Source organism: Motacilla alba, chromosome 3 (genome assembly GCF_015832195.1).
Source record: "Motacilla alba alba isolate MOTALB_02 chromosome 3, Motacilla_alba_V1.0_pri, whole genome shotgun sequence".
Lineage (NCBI taxonomy): Eukaryota > Metazoa > Chordata > Aves > Passeriformes > Motacillidae > Motacilla > Motacilla alba.
In genome coordinates this window covers 86,454,012-86,471,646 of record NC_052018.1, presented here as the reverse complement: position 1 = coordinate 86,471,646, position 17,635 = coordinate 86,454,012, and the positions used below count along the sequence as shown (strand labels likewise).

General features: G+C 42.1%; 1 protein-coding gene across 5 annotated transcripts in view; it reads left to right on the top strand.

Moving 5' to 3' along the window:
* TTC7A (tetratricopeptide repeat domain 7A) overlaps positions 1–17,635 on the top strand; it is a 168,553-nt gene that overhangs the window by 44,462 nt on the left and 106,456 nt on the right. For all 5 annotated transcript variants that reach the window (XM_038133631.1, XM_038133633.1, XM_038133634.1 and 2 more), the window contains one exon: positions 10,677–10,781. In XM_038133631.1, coding sequence (XP_037989559.1) covers positions 10,677–10,781 — 105 coding nt within the window. The remainder of the gene's footprint in view (positions 1–10,676; positions 10,782–17,635) is intronic.

The window sequence follows — 17,635 nt, the reverse complement described above, 5'->3', positions numbered from 1 at the left end:
AGGTGCCAGCAGGCAGGTCTATGAAAGGACAGTGCTCTCCTTTTAGTCTCTAATTGCACTTTGTGATGAGGGGTGTGCGTTTGGTATTGAGTACTGTTCTTTCTGTGTAGAGTTTTTTTCTTATTACCATGGAGAAAAATGAATTTTGTGCGTAGCTGTGGGTTGAAAAGCATTATACAGCTGTCCATCGTCTGCAGATTCAACATAAATTCAACATACTTAGTATAAGAAAGGACTGATGTCTAAAACTGTCATGAGTTCACTCTGTGTTTCTGGGCAGTTGACTTAAACTGTGGTTTCTCCATCTGTTAAAGGAAATGTAAATGTTTTTTTGTAGAGAACTTGTAAGGTGTAGTATTTTTGAAGTGCTTGGTGTAAAATATACTCTAGAAAAAGAAAATGTGAATGTTGGCATGGTCATGTGTTTCAGCATAAGTGGTTTTTTTAAATTAGTGTGGTATTTGTGAAAGTCATCAGTGAACCACTGAGATGGCTGAAATGTGGTTGTGAAAAATAGGCAAAGATAACAGGAGCGTTTCTTTATTAGTCTTAAAAGAGTGGACTTCCTGTAGGAAATATGGATGGTACAAAATGTAGCCAGTTCATTCTGGCATTCTGGAGTCCCCACCTACAGATTTGGGAAGTATGAGCAAATTGATGCTGTGCAATAGTAGACCACTAAATGGTGCTATATTCTGTGTCCATGGAGTGTGCAGGAATCCATGTGGACCTGAGTGTGGACCACCAACTAACACACATCTGCCAAATTCCAGCTACTACTGGTCTTTTATGGCTATAGGCTGAGCTGGAAACAGTGGCCTTGGCATGGAGATAAGAGAGGGATCTATGCTTTTGCAAAGAAATTGTCTTGTGAGGTATAAATGACTGCAGAGCTTGAAAGTGGTCTGAAGGAATTGTTTCACTTCTGTGAGCGTAGACAAAGCCTTATCTTGGAAGACTGTCTGGTGTTAAGCATTCTGCTTTAAAAAATGGTAGAACAATGAGAGGAAGTCTAATAAAGAGCATCAGATGTGACAAAGGGTATAGTAAGCAGTACTGTGGAAAGACTGAAATGATTTTTTCATCTAAAGGGGTGGAAAAAAGTCTGAGAGAAGTCTTAAAGAGCTTTTAAAAGGAGGGGTTAATCTTGTCTGTGGTGGTTAGGCAAGATGTGATGGCATCTCATTGCAAAAACACAAGTTCATGTTTCTTATTAAGAGGCAAAAAAATAAGGATAGTAGAACACTGGAAAAAGAGTGCCTTGTGGAGATTATGTGGAGCCTAAATCACTGGGGATCTGTGGAACACCCTAGGCAATGCTGCAGTGACCCCTCTGTGAGGCATCAGGGGTGTCTTCTGTGGGACCTTGCAAACTCTGATTCTGTTCTGGGATGCCATCGTCTCCTTTTAAATATAACAGATATGGCTGATTTATGAGATACCAAAGCTTTGGCAATGCATATTAGATCAGCAGGGAGCTGAACAGAGATCTTTAGATCTCAGAAGGAGCCTCACAGATTGCTACAGAATTGCAAGCAGTGCAAAATTCCAGGCTTGAAAACAATGGCTAGACTCAGTCATGTGTAAGGAAACCTGAAGGTACTGGTGGAATACTTAAACAATGAGCTTGGTGCCATGGTGCTAAAACCTTGCACTGACCTATGCCAAGTGGGGGCTTACGTGTCATGTCCAGCTCACCTTGGAATTCAGCTGGAGTTAGCAGAGTCCTGCCCTCTGTGTCTTTGCAAATCCTTCAGGTACCTGGACCCTTGGTACTGAGGACAGCAATGATACACAGGCCATGATAGAAAGGCACAGAGTCTTACCATGAACATGGGCTTTATCTGGGAGTTCTATACTGGTTCTATAACCTCATTCTCAACAGCGGACAATGCTATAGCTCTAGTAATCTGCTGGAGAGCAAACGAAGATTTTTTAACTGCTGATGTTTGAGAGTGACTTTATGCAGAGAATAATTGTGCTTCAGTCTTAGGTTAGCATAGGTTAGGAAAAGTGGGGCCTGATCTTTAGGTTCTAACAACTTGAATGGCAATTCCATTCTTGTCCATTCTGTGTTTACATATTTCTTCACCTTCCCTGCACGTTACAGAATATTTGTTACTTAGATATTTGTGTTGCTCTTTTTTATTTTTTTAATCTCTGTAGCTGTCCTATCTTTTCAGATTTTCAAGTACATCATGTCTTTTTGCCTGTACTTTAAATATTTACAAGGTAAAATGTCCTGATCTTGCCTATTGATGTAAAAGTGCTAAATGTTCTGAGCCCTATATGGGTCAGAGGGAATTCCCTTACCCAACAATCCCATCTGTGCAGTATTTCACTTCTAATCCCAAAGTATTCCCTGAGGATTCCTGTCATATACTCTGCAATGCGTCATCTTGCTAATGGGAGATGTGGCATACATTTTTATATTGCTTTGCAGCTTGATAGCAGGACAGAGTTCATTTACAAGCAAGCGCTCCAGTGTAGCAGAAAGAGCTGATGAGAAAACAGCATGGTCAGTCTAGACTGCAAAATGCAGAGTACACTTGAGCTTTTATAGGTGAAGATCTATTTTCACCTGTCTCAGTCACAGCCAATTCATGATCTCATTTCTTGGTAATGAAACCTCACATCCTGCAGCATTACTTGTTCTGCAGTACAGCAAATTGCACTCATAAATCCTGGGCACGACAGGAACAGTTTTATCAACCTGTAAATACTGGAAAGTTTGGTTTCTCTTTTTTTTTTAACATGTTTTTTGGATTTTCAATTCTGACCTTAAAAGTGTCATAAAATCCTATCTTGCCCTGTATTCTACACTGAATTGGACTAGAGGTATGTTTTATTTTTATGTTCCAATTAAAGGTAATCAAGTCAAATTTCAATGTAGTTTCTTCTGCCAGATGAAAAATTGCCAAATGGTGATTGTCATTTTTCACAAGTGATCAGTCTGAATGTCAGGCCAGCCACCTTGGCTCATCACCACACGTAGGCTTGAGTTTACACATTATTCTGAAAAGCTTGTGTCTTAACAAAAATAGGCACATCACTTCAGTGAATTCCTACAGGGCTCGGGGCTTCCTAAAACGGTAAATGAAAAAACTCAGGGAAGCATAACCTGTCTTTTATCCACTTAAGTGGTGGAAATAATGGAGTGGTAGCAATTTCACTTTCCTGTGTTTCTCAGAAACTTGCATCATAAGAGAGATGGTGTTGTCTGGTTGTTTTTTAACCCATTTTTAGGAATGCCTTTTATATTGAACTCTATTCACTGAACAAGAGAGGCACGTATATCTAAATGACAAAAATCCACCATTACGTGTGAAATACTTTTGTAGGCAAATTTAGATGGGAAAGGAAAGGAAGTGCTGGGAAAACCTAGACAGTGGCAAAGATGTGGTGGGAGATGTCCTGTGCCACCAAGTGCGGTTCTGAATAGCCAAAGAAGTTGAAATCATTCTAATGCAGTAGCCTGTTCCTGTGGTGCTGAATGCTGAATTCTTCACAGATGCTTTGAGTTGCTTCTACCGGTAATAACCTCGGCTATGGGGTAATATCAGCTGGAGGCTGAGCGGGTATCGCAGCTCCCTGCCTGGGCTGCCCTGAGTGGCCAGGCTGGAGTCTGAGTGGCAAGTGGTGTAATAGCCGGGTGCCATCTGGCAGAGTCCTCAGGCAATGAGACGAGCCACTGTCCTGCTGCCAGAGTCGAACCAGTGCAGACAGTTGCATCTGCTCGTCTCAAGATTTTGAAAAAAAGACCAGTATTGAGCAACATGGGGAAAGGAAGGACCAAACTCGCTTTTACAGAGTGGAAAAGACTTGGTAGTCTTCGCAGCAGAGAAGAGAAAGAGCTGCTTGGGGTAGATTTGTTCTCTGCTGCTGCTTTCCAGCTCAACAGTTTTCCGTAGAGGTCGTGGAGGTTACCAGCACACAGCTCTCCTGCAGACTAGGGTAGCTCTACTGACATTTCTGAACTCGGAGACAAAATTATCATAGTGTCTAGATGATGTATTACAAGCACAAGGGATGTGTAATAGGGTCCTTGTGCACTTGCAAGCATTTCCTTGGCCTTGGACCAGTTGAATCAGTTACATGTTCCTTTTTTGGGTTTCTGTCCCTGTCCACACCTACTACCCTCACACAGGGCATAGCCTGGGTATCCCAAAGTGTTGCTGGAGCTCCTTGGGAGTAGAGAAGAAGTGCATAGTGAGTAGGCTCTAGCTTAAATTTATGGTACTTAAGAAAGTCTCCTAGATCTGTGCTGTGAGTGTTAAAATACAGCATGAAGCAACACTGATGTCTGTCTTCTGCCTACCACACAAGGAGACAAGATTTGTGTTTAATGATGCTAACTTGCCGTTTTCCTAATGGCAGTGAGGGAGGGATTCTTCAAGGATAGCAGTGAAATTATTCTGTGGACACTGAACCAAGTCTGTGTAGTCTAGAAGTGCTGGGTGCCCTAATTGAGCCATTCAACTCTCATGACTCTTAATCTTTAAAGTACAGTAGATATTTATTGTTGTTAGTGTTTGCAATGCATGGAAACATTTTCACAGTCGTGTTCAACATCTTTGCCTGGAGAAACCCCACGACACAACTTGGTCAGTGAGTGAAGAGCTTTAGGATGTGTGTTTCTTGAGAGGAGGAGTGAGTAGTAATGTAGCCTTAGGCCAGCTGAAGGAAGGCTGGAGTATCTACTAGATGATAATTTGCTTTCACCCCTCAGCTGTGTACTCACTGAGAGGCTGAAGTACCTCCAGAGTGAGTAAAGAAAGAGCTTGGGAACAACTGAAGGGTCTGTGGGGAAATGCCTCTGTGAGAGCTCAGTGGAGCTGGAAGCAAGTACCTGGAGGCAAGGACTGTGCTCAGCAGGCCTTGTGCTGGGGTTGCTGGTGGGGGTTATGTGTTCCTGTGGTGCCTGCCACAAAGCTCTCCAGCCCTGCAGAACACGGCCAGCTCAGTGCTTGCCTTGAAGACAGCAATCGTGTGACTTCAGAGATGGCTGCATTGTTGCTGACCCTCCCCAGCCCCCTCAAGCCCATACTGAGGGCAACACAGGAGCAATGGGCAGCATTGCCATGTAGATGGATAGACTTGGCACTAGGGGATGTAAGCTCCAAGCATGATACCTTGCAAAATGAGGCAGCTGAAGCTGCTTTCAGCTACACAAAATGCTCCTTTCTGCTCTTAGCCATTATGTTTGTTCCTCTTTAAGGCAACAGGGAAGAAAAAGTCATGCATGTCTACCTGAATGGTTTTCTTAATCATGTAATGCTTCAGGAGGTGTCTGGTGTTATACAAAAGGAAGTAATCAAATCCTTCTTGGCATCTGTCATTCAGCTGTGTTTCTGAGGGACTCCAGCTCTTCCCAGAGCTAGTCTTGCGGTGTCACTGTGCTCCCTTTGGCTGCTCAGCAGTTGGAGATACTGCAGTCTTGCCCAAAGCTTGTGCTGGCAGCATTTTTAAGGTTTTGAAACCAGTCTTACACAGACATGAACTCTGATTTTGGAGCCCTTAGCAAGTTGCTGATACACAGTGGTCATAGCCAAATAATGACAGGCTAATGTCTGAGCTGCTCCTATCTGTGCTGCACCCAAAAAAAGGAATCCTTCCCCTTATTTAAACAGTGCAGCAAAAGCAGATGTCTCTTAAGTGCTTCAAGGAGCTTCAAGTTTGACTCAGCCATGCCTGTATTGCTAACATACAGCTTTCCAGAAGGTTAGAAGGAAAGTTAAAAATATATTTAATACATAATTCCGCAGCAACAGCAGACAAATTTTATGATTTAGGCTGTTCCTTCTGTTGGTATCCTTGCAAAAGCTTAGGCTGGTTGCTAGGCAACTGACATAAAAAAAAAAGTACATTTCTCTTTGTATTGCAGGCAGGAACCTTGGGAGCAGCAGAGGCCTCGGATGGCTCCTTAAATAGCATTGCTGGGGAATGAAAGTTAAAATATTGAACATTCATTGGTTAAAGATCCTGTTACAAAGGTCAGCTATCTTGGGGATATTCAATAGTTTGGTTTCCTTTGGTGCAAAGGAAAGATTAGAAGGGAGTTTGTCTGTGTGCTGTAGATAGTACAAAAAAATGGAAATTTCCTAAGATGCCTGACTGTTGAGCAGAATACCTAGGTGGGCTATATAATTGCCTTCAGGCTTAACTCTCTTTTCTTGATGGAAAGTGTGAAGTGAGGTGTTTGTCACATTAGCAAGTACAAATGTGTGCTTATAGATCTTAGAATGTAAGAGGTGCTTTTAAGAGGGAGTATTTGAAGCTGCTTAACTCCAGTGCTCTAATTTGATAAACACAAGGTAAAAGAAAAGGGAGGGAATCAGTTCCTGTATTAAGAGAAGTAAATGTTTTAGGGGAATAATTTTCATGCTGAGATTCACAGAAATCCTTAAATTCAGTGGCAAGCTAACAGCAAAACTACTGATTCCAGAGTTCTCAATTGCTTGCTCATTCTGTCATTTTTCTATGTCAGCTCAAGGTCATTTATATCTAAATGGCTGTGAATCCCAGGACACAGGGAATAATAATTCTTGCATTGGGATGAAATATTTCCTCTGCTTCCCCACAATCCCTTTGAAATAGTGCAGTTTTTAGACAGGATGATGCAAGAAATACAGCAGCACTAATTGTGGAAAATCTTTTGTGTACTAAACTGTCAGGTAAATTGGGAAGGAGGCTGTCTACCAACTCACCATCTTGAGAAACATTTTTCCTTCTGGCTGAAAAGTAGCAAAGAAGCAAAAATCTAGGGAGGTTTATAGAACCTGTGCAAGAGAAGAACAACTGTTCATGGCATGTCAAAAGTCTTATCAGGCATTATTTACTGTCTGGAAATTATTCTTTCTTTTACTTATATCTGTATTTTCTTTATCTTCTAAATATTAAATGGCTCTCTTTTTTCCTTCTTTGGTTGCTTTGGTATGGTGAGAGAGCAAAGGAGGGGAAAGAATGGGAACTGTGTTGGAGTAACCCTGAAAAACCATTTGGGCAGTATCTATGGGTTTACCATAACTGATGGCAAATTCTCTCAAACCATTTGGAAAAGGAAGAAAGAAGATTAACTGTAGGATGCTCTTGGTTCACTTCTGCTCATGTGCAAGCATCTTTGAGGAGTATGCCTCCATGCTTCGTTATTGAATTAGTAAATAGAGAGTGGGAGTTGTGTTCTGTGTTTGGATGGTTTTTTTTCTTCACATTTTACTTCCTTATAGGATTCAAAACCATGGCTGCCATAACTATGCAGGGGGAGGTGTCCTCTCCATCCTTCTCCTTCCCCAATAGCTTCCTTGTGATTCCTTGCTCTAGATGAGAGATCAAATGAGACCTAGCTTTCTGAAGTCCTAGGGAACTGATTCTAGTGCAGTCATTGTAAGCCAGCAATTAGCAAGTTAAATAGAAACACCATAAATCCTGGCTTGAATCATTATGTGAGCCCCTCTGAAGCTCAGAATCATGAGTGGGAAGCATGTGCTCACTTGGAATTCAATTTCTGCTCTTTTCAAAACATGCCTCACCAATAAATCAAATTATTATTGCCTTGCAGTGAATCTCACAAACAATGCACTTGGCTGCCTGGTCCACCCACACTAAGTGAAAGAATATGTACATTTTAATTACCAGATTATTTCAATGTTGCACAAACACTGTTTCATATTAAATATTTTTGCAAACCAATGATATTCAATAATGAGTGCTTGATATTTTTTCCCTGGCTATTGATGTCTGTAATTAGTATCTTTAAGAAACCTTGCTGTTGCATGTCATGCCAGTCTCCTCTAAGTAAAGTTGCTGTGGGAGTGGGATATTATTTCTCCTGTCATTCCTTGACTAATGTTTTCATCATCTGTATAAAATATCTGCTGAGTAAATTTTTCAAGGTGAAATTATATAATATCTGTTGAATTTTTAAAATGCAGCTGGGGAGAAAGGCTTCATGTCACCCTGTTTCCAAAACCACTTCTGCTCCATATGTTTAGTTGCAAATATTATAAACTTCTTTAAAATGACATAACTTTGTAAATGTTTCAGGAGCAGTGCAGAAACTGTGCCTCTTGCTCTGTAGATCCTTGTTCAGAAGCTCTTGAGTGCATATTTAATAAAGTGACTTGACACCTTCCTGAGGTGTTTGGGTGTAGGCACAAGGTGGGAGCTTCTCCTGTGCAGCATTCAGTAGTCACTGCTTTGCTGTGGCCTCCTGAGCAGGCTTGGGGCGGGACAGTCGTGGCAAGGGCTCTGTGGTTCCAGGCGATTGGAGGCTGTGGCGTTGGCTTGTCCTGCAGACAGGGAGGGAGCAGAGTTGAGGAGGAACTGGCAAGGAAAGCGTTGTGCCACTTCTCTTCTGGTGTAGGTCCTACAGCTGTGGCCCAAATTAGGACAGGCCTGTCACTGCTTTGGTTTGTGCTAGTGCTGGTTGCGCTGATCCACAGGAGAGCTGCCACCAGCTCCCAGGTGCCTCCTGCTTTCCCTGCAGCTGCAGTGCTGGGGGTGAGCTGAGAAATGAGCACTGGGTTGAGCTTGTGTCTGTTTCTGCAAGCGTTGACTCTGGACAGTGTATGGCCTTTTACATATGTGGCCTTTGCAGTTCACTTTTGCATGGTGAGATGACAAGGGTTGGTGGGGTTCAGCTGCAGATATACTGGCTGTCACGGTGCATACTGTCCTGCTGTCACGTTTATTTATTTTCTGGAAACACCTGTAGGGCTGGAATACAGGTAGGAGGACAAGAAGATGATATCCAGCCTAGGTCCCTTATGGGTTATGCTTGGATTTCCCACACATCCATCATGCTGCTGGGAATACCAGCTACTTTCAGTGCATTTTGTGAGAGAGAGGAATAGGATGCCACTAAAACCTGAGACACCACTTGTTCTGAACAAATAGGTGTCAGGAAAGTTCATTCTGAGGGATGCTAGTCACCTCGTGGCAACAGAGCACAGCAGTGTGTTTGTTCCTGTACCTCAGGGTTGAATTACACATCTTTATTTCTCAGAGGGATGAAGTAATGGTTCAAGCTCTAGGACAAAGTTTATTGATTTTCATCCTTGGTCTGAGACAAGCTTCCTTCTGGCTTTAGGCAAATTGTGCATTTTGAATTTTAAATTAGCAAATGCTTCCTCACTTTTACTGATCATGCCTGATGCTCCACATAAGTGAGAGCAACCTGAAGAATATAAGGTGTGCTGCTGCTCTTGTTTAGACCACAAGGTGGGTACCCCAGCTTCTCAAGCAGGAGAATTTGCTCCCTGCTGCATTGGTTATGAAACCCCTCTTTGCTTTAAGGTGGGCATGGCTGGTGTACATCTGGTTTTCCATTTTTCCAGGTTCCCTTCCAAGCAAATTCCTAATAAAGTTTTTGAATTCAGTAGCAAGAAGTGGACCTTCAATTCTGTGGAAGAAGGAGCTGGCAGGTGCAGCCCACTTTGGTGTGGTGGCAGGGGGGAAAGTGCTGATGGACAGTGGGAATGTGAAGCTGTGGTGCTGCTGCAGGGGATTGCAGCAGTCACCAGACTATGTGTGGATCAGAATTCTGGTAGGGAGAGCCCCTAGGAGTCAGGAGATGACCAGGACCTGATGAGAATAGCAGATCATTGGACTTTGCAAGCTTGTGTTGCTGCTCTTCTGAAATATAGAAAGGCCATGACTATTTAACGTGCTTCTGAGCAGGAACATTGTGTTTTGGGACTGTGTGGAAGACTTTGGGAGGAAACAGACATGCAAGGAGAAATTCCAAGAGAATAAAACTTCCCCTTGAGCTTAAACATGGGAAAATTTGTGTGGATTAGGGTCAGTAGTGAGGACAGTTTAAATGTAAGACAAACTGTGGTTTGGGTGGAATGGGCTGGGACTCTGTGGTAGGGTAACTCCTGTCACCTTCTTACTGTCTGAGGTGGCCTTCTCATCACTGCCTCAGACCAGAGCTTTCTTTATTCCCCTTTAAAGTGTCTGAAATGTGGCAGCCATGAATGTGTGCTGTAAAACACAATGTTTGTAGAGCACATCGGATCCAAAGGGCTGTGCAAGTGCTAATCTTGAAAAACATCCTCATTAATCATAACACCAGAATGACAGCAAGAGTTTTATGGGCTTTCTTTCTAACACGTGCTTGAACCACCCAGTGAACAGTGTATTGATCTGCATCCATCTTTGTATGGTGGGGTCCCAGTTGCTTTCTTGTATGTTCGGGAACTGGAGAAGACACAAAACAAGCTACTGAACAGATTACTTTAGCTGAACAAACCTCTCTGAGTGAAGTTGGCCTAAAATACGAATGTACTGGCGGATAAGCTCTTTATGATCTCTTCTGGCTTACTGGAAGATGATTATATGCAAGGAAAACTACAGCAGAATTCTTGTGTATTGGGAGGGCAGAATTAAAATAACCAGTGCATTGATAGCTAAGAAAACTGTTTCTTGTGAAGTGTGCAGACAAGGCTGCCTCTTTGGCGTGTTCCTTCTGAGCGTGGGAAGAGTGTGTTTGTGTGCGTGTGTGTACACATGTCTGCGTGTGGAGGTGGGAATAAAGTTGCTGACTTGTTGCTGACATGGGATTCTTTTCTCCACAGCCCTTTTTGTACATGTCACTGCAATGTTCTGCATGGACTCTCAACAGCATTGTCTAATCAGCCTGTTTTATTTCCTCCTCCTCTCTCCCACTCCTCCAGTCGGCATATGCTGTGTCAGTGCTCAAAGAGTGTGCTAAACTGCGACCTACGGATCCCACCGTTCCTCTTCTGGCTGCCAAGGTCTGCATTGGGTCACTGCACTGGGTAAGCAAGCTGATGCAATTCTTATTATGTAACGGATTAGGTGCTGCAGTGACAGTGCCACAGTGTAGTTGCAGTGGGGAGAAAGGGAATCCCTGCTGAAATCATACACATGTGTGTGCCCTTTATAAAAAATGAAAATCCCTGCAAGAAATTTTGTAGTGAGTCATTAAAATGTATTTTGCTGGCACATTGAAGAAAGGAGGAGGGAGGAAAGCCATAACAGCCCTTCTGAGGACTGCTGCTTCAACTGAGTGTCACATTGAATCAGCCACTCTTGTAGCCCCTGCAGGACACAAGTTAATAGTTATAAGTGGACTGTTAGATAGTTCAGGTCTGCTGGACAACTCAGTCCTTTGTTCTTGAAGTTGCTGTGTCAGTGTTTTGTGTTCTGGATGTGTTAATGTATGCCCCAGAAGCAGAGTGGGAGTGGAAGTTGGTGCCCGTGAAATTCTGATTATCCAAAGGAGCAGAAACATCTGTCACTCTTTCTCTACTTGGTTTAATTAACTGAATGGCAGCCTGCTGTTCTCACCTATCCTCACCACGAGGTGTCCCTGCAGTCAGTGAAGGATTACAATTGCTGAACAGCAGTAAAACAAGATGCAAGAAAACATGAAAGAAAATACCAGAATAATCTGCACAGATCTTGGAGACAAGTTGTAGAAGCCAATTTGCTGTTGTTTTGTTCCCTTACCCCACCTTCTACATCCCTGTCTGATGAAAGCTGCTGTTCAGCTAAACTTGAGGTGTATCAGTTTACACCATCATCAGGGAGGGTGTCTGGTTGTGTATGCTTTTGAATGAACTACACTGTTCAAATTATAACTGTTAAGCTTATATGTGAGTCAGCAAAAGCTGGGCAGTGTCTTTTTCTAGGAAAAATCTTTAAGTCTGAGGACCTTCAGGGAATCCTTGCTGATCTGCCCAACCTACTTCTGCTCTACATTTGGAGCAATTTAACTCTCTTGTACCCACAGCTCAGTCTCTAATTTTTGAAGGCTGAAAGTCATTCAGTGATGTATAAAAAGATTCCCAGTGAATGTTATTTTTTGAAATAAAGTGAATAAGGTTTTTTTTTGAATCTTAGAGATGTTAAAGCATTGTGAAAGTGAGGCATTACAGCCGTGTTGAATGCTGTTCTTAGTATGTGTGAAGTTTTCAACGCACAGCTAGCACATAAAAATACCTCATTACTTTGAAAAGACAGTGAGACAGTAATTCAATTCAAGCTTGGGCAATCCAGTATGTCCAGACTTCTCATACATGACAGAGCTGATAAAACACCTGACTAACCCTGAAAGGTAGGAAAGGCAAGGGAAGAAGGGAAAAATGAACTGGTTTTGGTTATTTCAAAACAAGAGGGTTTTTTCTTCAGTGAACTGCTTTTTTATTGTGTGAAATGCTTTTCAGTGTTATTCAGTCAGACCCTGGCTCAAAACTGGGGTATTATGAAATAAAATCATGATTTCATAAGAGGGCAATTTTACTGCAGTTATCTAGAGCACAGCCTTATGAACTAAAACCAAATTAAAAATATTCCCTCTCCCATTCCTTTCAGTCAGTGGCCTATGCTTTACCCTCATAGCAAACTTGATGATGATATAGAAGGGTTTTAATTAAGGGGAGTCTGAGGGAAATCAGATCATCTTTTAAAAGAACTGAAATGATAGGTTCCCACATCTCTTAGTCAAAGGGGTGCTTTTGATATTACTGGCAGACTCCTGTGCCTAATAAAGACCTTCCTGCTTAGCAGAGCTGTTTTTCTAAATGTCATCCTTACAGTAATTATTTGCATTTAAATTACATGGCAATCAAATCAGAATTGAATAATTTAAACTGGAAGTTAACAGGCTGATCAATGCCAGTATAAATAGAAAGGAAGATAGACATGGGACAGGAACAGTCTAATGGACAAATATTAGCAGTTACAAATATTCAAATACATCTTCCTTTTCAGAACATTATATTATATGATTAATTTTTCAATTAGGAAATATATCTGTGTACTTGATTGCTGGCTAGGCAGGAAGAGGGTGAAATCAGATCACCATTTATCCAAATGAAACAGCTAATTTATATCCTGCATCTCTCTACTGTGTGGTGCAGTATTGTAGCCAGTTTGTTTATAGCCCATGGGCAAGCAGTACTTTGGTCTTCTTTCAGCTACTAGCAATAAAAATTAAAAAAAAAAAACCCAAAATACAACATTTATGCAGATGGATAATTACAGAATGTCATGAGAAGCACAGAACAGTTTCTTTCATGATTAATCTAGTGATCACTTAAGTCATTTTGCTGGCTTTGTGCATGGTGTCTCAGCACACTTTAAGAGCAGTGAAAACAGAAAATTAATTGAAATGTACTATAATGATTTACAACATTGAGGATGCTCTGATCACATCTATGAAATAATCTCTCAGTGCAGAACAAATCAAAGTGAAAATATGGATGCATTCATACAGAGCCATGCAAATCAATATATATCAGAGCCTGATGCAGAAAAGAGCTGAGCCTCCCCCAGCTTCTGTTGTGGCAGTATGACTAGATCATTAACTGATGTAAGTTGGCAGTACTCTGCTGGCATGTTAGGGGTACCATGCTGGCTTACATCAGATGATCTGCCCCATCAACTGCTAGCTTTTAGGATTGGGCCTGCAGTAAACAACTGAGTGGTATAAGCAGTGTTTTGGCTACCTTTTTCAGAATTAGAAGTTTTCAAAAACAAAGATAAAAAAAACTACTGTAAACAATAAATCAGTACTTCATTAGTTCTAAAGCTTAAGCCAATAGACTTGGAGGACCAGGAAAGCTTCAAAACAAATGCACATATGTAAACCACATTTGTATGGTTAGGATGCAGTCAAACCTGTACAGCGAAGTTGGAACTTGTATTTTGTATCTAAACCATTACACAGGTGTTTTAAATGTTTTTGTGGTAGGCTCAGAATTACTTTTGAGGCAACATGCTGCTACGCCTTCCAGCTTGCTGGGGTTTCAGCACAGCAGTTTGCTGGACTTTCACGTGGATGATTCTATCAAGCAAACACAAAGCCCATTTGTGTTTAGCCAGCTGTCTTTTAGCTTTCCAGAATGCCCTGTGAAGTCTTTGACTATTGTAGGTCAGAGTATTGTTTTAAATTTTCATGGAAGAGTTGAGGTAGCTTGCACTGGACTATGTCCATACTTTGCCTTGCTCCACTATAAATTCAGAGTTCTGCTCACTAAAAGGCTTGCTGCAATTTCCTCTTTCACTCAGCCTTCCCTGGCATGGTCTCAGCTGAATGCTCATTTGCCTATTTTGGCAATGACTTTGAGTTGCAGTATGAGTTGTTGTTTTTAATATTTTAATAGTACAGTTCTGTTAGTTTCACTACTAATCTAGGTTCTCCAGGATGCTGTTATGGCAGGTATTGAGAAAATACTAAAATGGAACTTCTTCCTACAGACAAGCATTAAATACTGAATTTCTCCATTTTTGGGAGCCTTGTGTGAGGTGTTTAGTGTTACCCTGATGCTTTCTTTTGCCTTTTACTCAGTTTATTTCAATGGAGGCATGTTGAAAATATTGTAAATACACATAGAGCAAAATGGATTGTAGTCCTAGGATAGGCTTGAATCTTCTAGAACTCTGCTCTGACAAAAAGCAGGAAGACATGAGGCGTGTCTATCACTTTCATTGCTCCACAGTGGCTATAATAGCAATAGGAGTGGTGTGCTAAACTTGTGTAGCATCAAATGATGCTGGTATTATCAGCTAATACGAGCTTTTGAAAGGACTTTGTCCCATGTTTCTTTGAACTAGTATGCACAGCAATGTGCTCTACTGGAGGACTTTGCTGGGAAGATAGAGATCATGCCATCAGTCAGGGAAAGGAAGAAGTAGTGGTGTTGGGCCAGGTCAGACTGTGCATGGAGTCATAAAAACTGAGTGAGACATGCCATGAGGTCAGGACGTCATGGTGTGTGCGTGTCAGGGGGGTTGGCAGGATGTAGATTTAGAGCTGCATACTTCTGAGGTAACAGCTTACCATTCATTACTTTCACAGAGCACTTAATCAGGGAGTGCTTCTCTCCCCTTCTGTGTGTTGTTGACCCTGCCACTATAGATAATAAGTGCTGTGCATGTGCTGGTACCCAGTCACTTAGGAGCCCTAGGAGTCACCTGGAAATGCTTAGGTCATAGTGCAGTATGAATAATATTAAAAGATGAAATCTAGTCCTGTTACTGGAGTTTCTCTGCCTGCTGACAGACATCTGAGAGGATCAGCATCACCAGAGTGAGAGGCTGCTGAGAAATCAGGAAAGGGCAAGGACCTACTAGGGATTTCTTCTGTCTTTTAAAAGACGTTCTTGATTACATCAGCACTGCTGTTCTGGGGACAATCCCATGGGTTGTAGACATTAAAAATGACCAATAATTTTGTCTTCAATACACTGCCTTTGTGAGCAAGCCACTTTAGCTACAGTGGAGGAAAGGCCTGAGTATTCCTAAATGCTGGGGGCTGAGTTTACACAGACTAAATTGGTGTGCTTAACAATAGTGACACAGAGAGCAGATGCTGACTAGACCAGCAATAGAAAGCACAGGATTTTTTTTTTCTGACATACATAAGATGATTGGCCTTGTGTGCTGTAAACAGCTGTGGGACAAAACCTATGCCTTATGGACCACTTTCTTCCTATGCATTTTTCCTCTTATCATTCTCATTTCACTAGATTTATATTCTTCTCTTTGAATTAGTCTCTATAGCTACAACCCACTGTAATGAAAATGCTAAGAGGTCGATTCAACTAGTTAACATCATGTGTAATTTTGTATACATACCCATTCTGTAGGATTTTGATCTCTTAGGTGCTTGGGTATTGTTCAGTGTCATGGGTGTCCAAATTCACCTGCTTCATTAACCTTGTCTGCTGTCCTAAGTCCAGTGTCATTTGATGTGCTTCCTGCCTCTTCCTTGGTGTGCTCCTCTTTTTTGGCACAATAAAATGCTGTTTTCATCCTGCTGTACATCATTGATTTGTTTGTCCTTAGTTACTCTAAGTGTGTGCTGGTGAGAAGTGCAATTTCTACTTAGTCCTGCAAGCTGTTGATTCAGTGGGGTAGGGCTTGAGCTTTTTCTAAAAACAATCTGGGTGGCAGTTGGACACCAGCTGAGTGGCAGTAGGCCAGGGGACAGCACCTGCTGTTCTCCACTCCCTTGTCAGTATGCCTCCGGGCTTGGCTTGAGCACACACCAAAACCTGTGGCCAAATATCAGTGGTGGCTGGAACAGCCACTTTCTGTACCAGGGGAAACATCCCTCAGGATAGCACAGCTAGCAACTGTTCTTTTTCTTTCAAATATGAAAGAGGAAGTGAAAGGGGAAAAAAAGCCCAACAAACCCCAGAGTATTACCATCTCATTGGTGTCAGTTCACAGTTTGGCAGCCTGTCTCTCTCCAGGTGCCAGGTGTTTGCTTTCTGGTGTGATAGAGGGGTTGCTTAGCTAGTGGTTCCAGGTGTCTCCTGACACTTTAAATAGCTGGAGTTCAAAATGCAGGAAGTGTTCTTAGGTTGTTTTTCCCCCGTGTTATCTTTTTTCCATGCAAGTTTTGGAGGCAGGGAACTTCTCCTTGCAGCCTGGAACGCTGCCTTTCTCTCTACCAGCTTTTCAGTGCAAAGTATGTAGAAAAATGTTAGAACAGTAAAGGCCAGATTGGAGGGAGGGCTTTGAGACTTCTTTTTTTGTTCTTCTAAGAGAATGACATGGTAGGCCTTCCCTCTTCGCTTTCTCATCTCCACAGTACAGACTGAAGACACCCCATATCCTTATGGACCCCCACAGACACAGCTTCACTGGCAGATCACAGCTCAGGCTCACTGCTGGTCCCTCACTTGGGTGCATGGAGAGGGAGTTTTTATCCAGACTGCAGTCTGGTAGTCCTTGTAGTTTAGTTGGTTCCCCCAAGTGTGTCCCAAGGGGGTTGTTCCTGTTTCAGGTAGTACTTTCCAGATTCACAGTTGATTAGGCCATCTGCAAGACTAATGCACCGGAGAGTTGCAACCTCACAGTGGGTGATGTGAGCAAAAGGTTTGGCTTTTCACACTTGCCCAGAATGACTGAAGAGTAGGAGAATGGGAGAAGAGGGGGGCAGATGGCTGCCACAGCAGGGCTGGCAGGAGAAGTGTTTGAGTGCTGTAAGAAGGAAAAGTAAATGTTCTCATAAACAGAACCAGCTGTGCTGGAGTTTGTGAGGCCACTTATTTTCAAAGCAGACTTCAGCTGACCCAGGTTTGTATTCAGAGGAATCTTTGTGACTGGTCAAAGTGCCATTAGTGTTTAGTATGAATAAATGGCCACAAGAATGTGCTAGAAGTGCTGTTTCAGCCACTCAGAAGAGTTATGGTTTTAATTATTAATTCATTAGATAAATGTGATACTGACAGGTGGCCCTGGGTAACTGGCAGGAAGGCTGAATGGTGCACTACTGATTCGTGCGGTATAGATATTTCCAGTCAGAGACTGGAATTACCATCAGGTGACCATTCAGAGAAACAGTGGAACAAACTCTCTCCAATTTTACATGTCTTCTTTTCAGCTTCAGACTTTCATTCAGTCTTTTTTTCCACCCCTACCATTGTTCACTAGTCATTAGAATAGCTGGTATAGCTCTTTTCTTCGTCTAATGGAGACTTCTTGGATGAAAGTGTGTGTGAGGAGAAGAGGAGAAACAATAAGAAAGAGAGTGGGAATATAGCTGTTTATGGTGGCAAAGAGGTGCATAATGACTTTTCAAGCTGCAGAGATTTCATGTCTTATGTAAAAGTTTCTGAGAGATGAAGAATTCAGTTATAATATAGGAGGCTTTTTT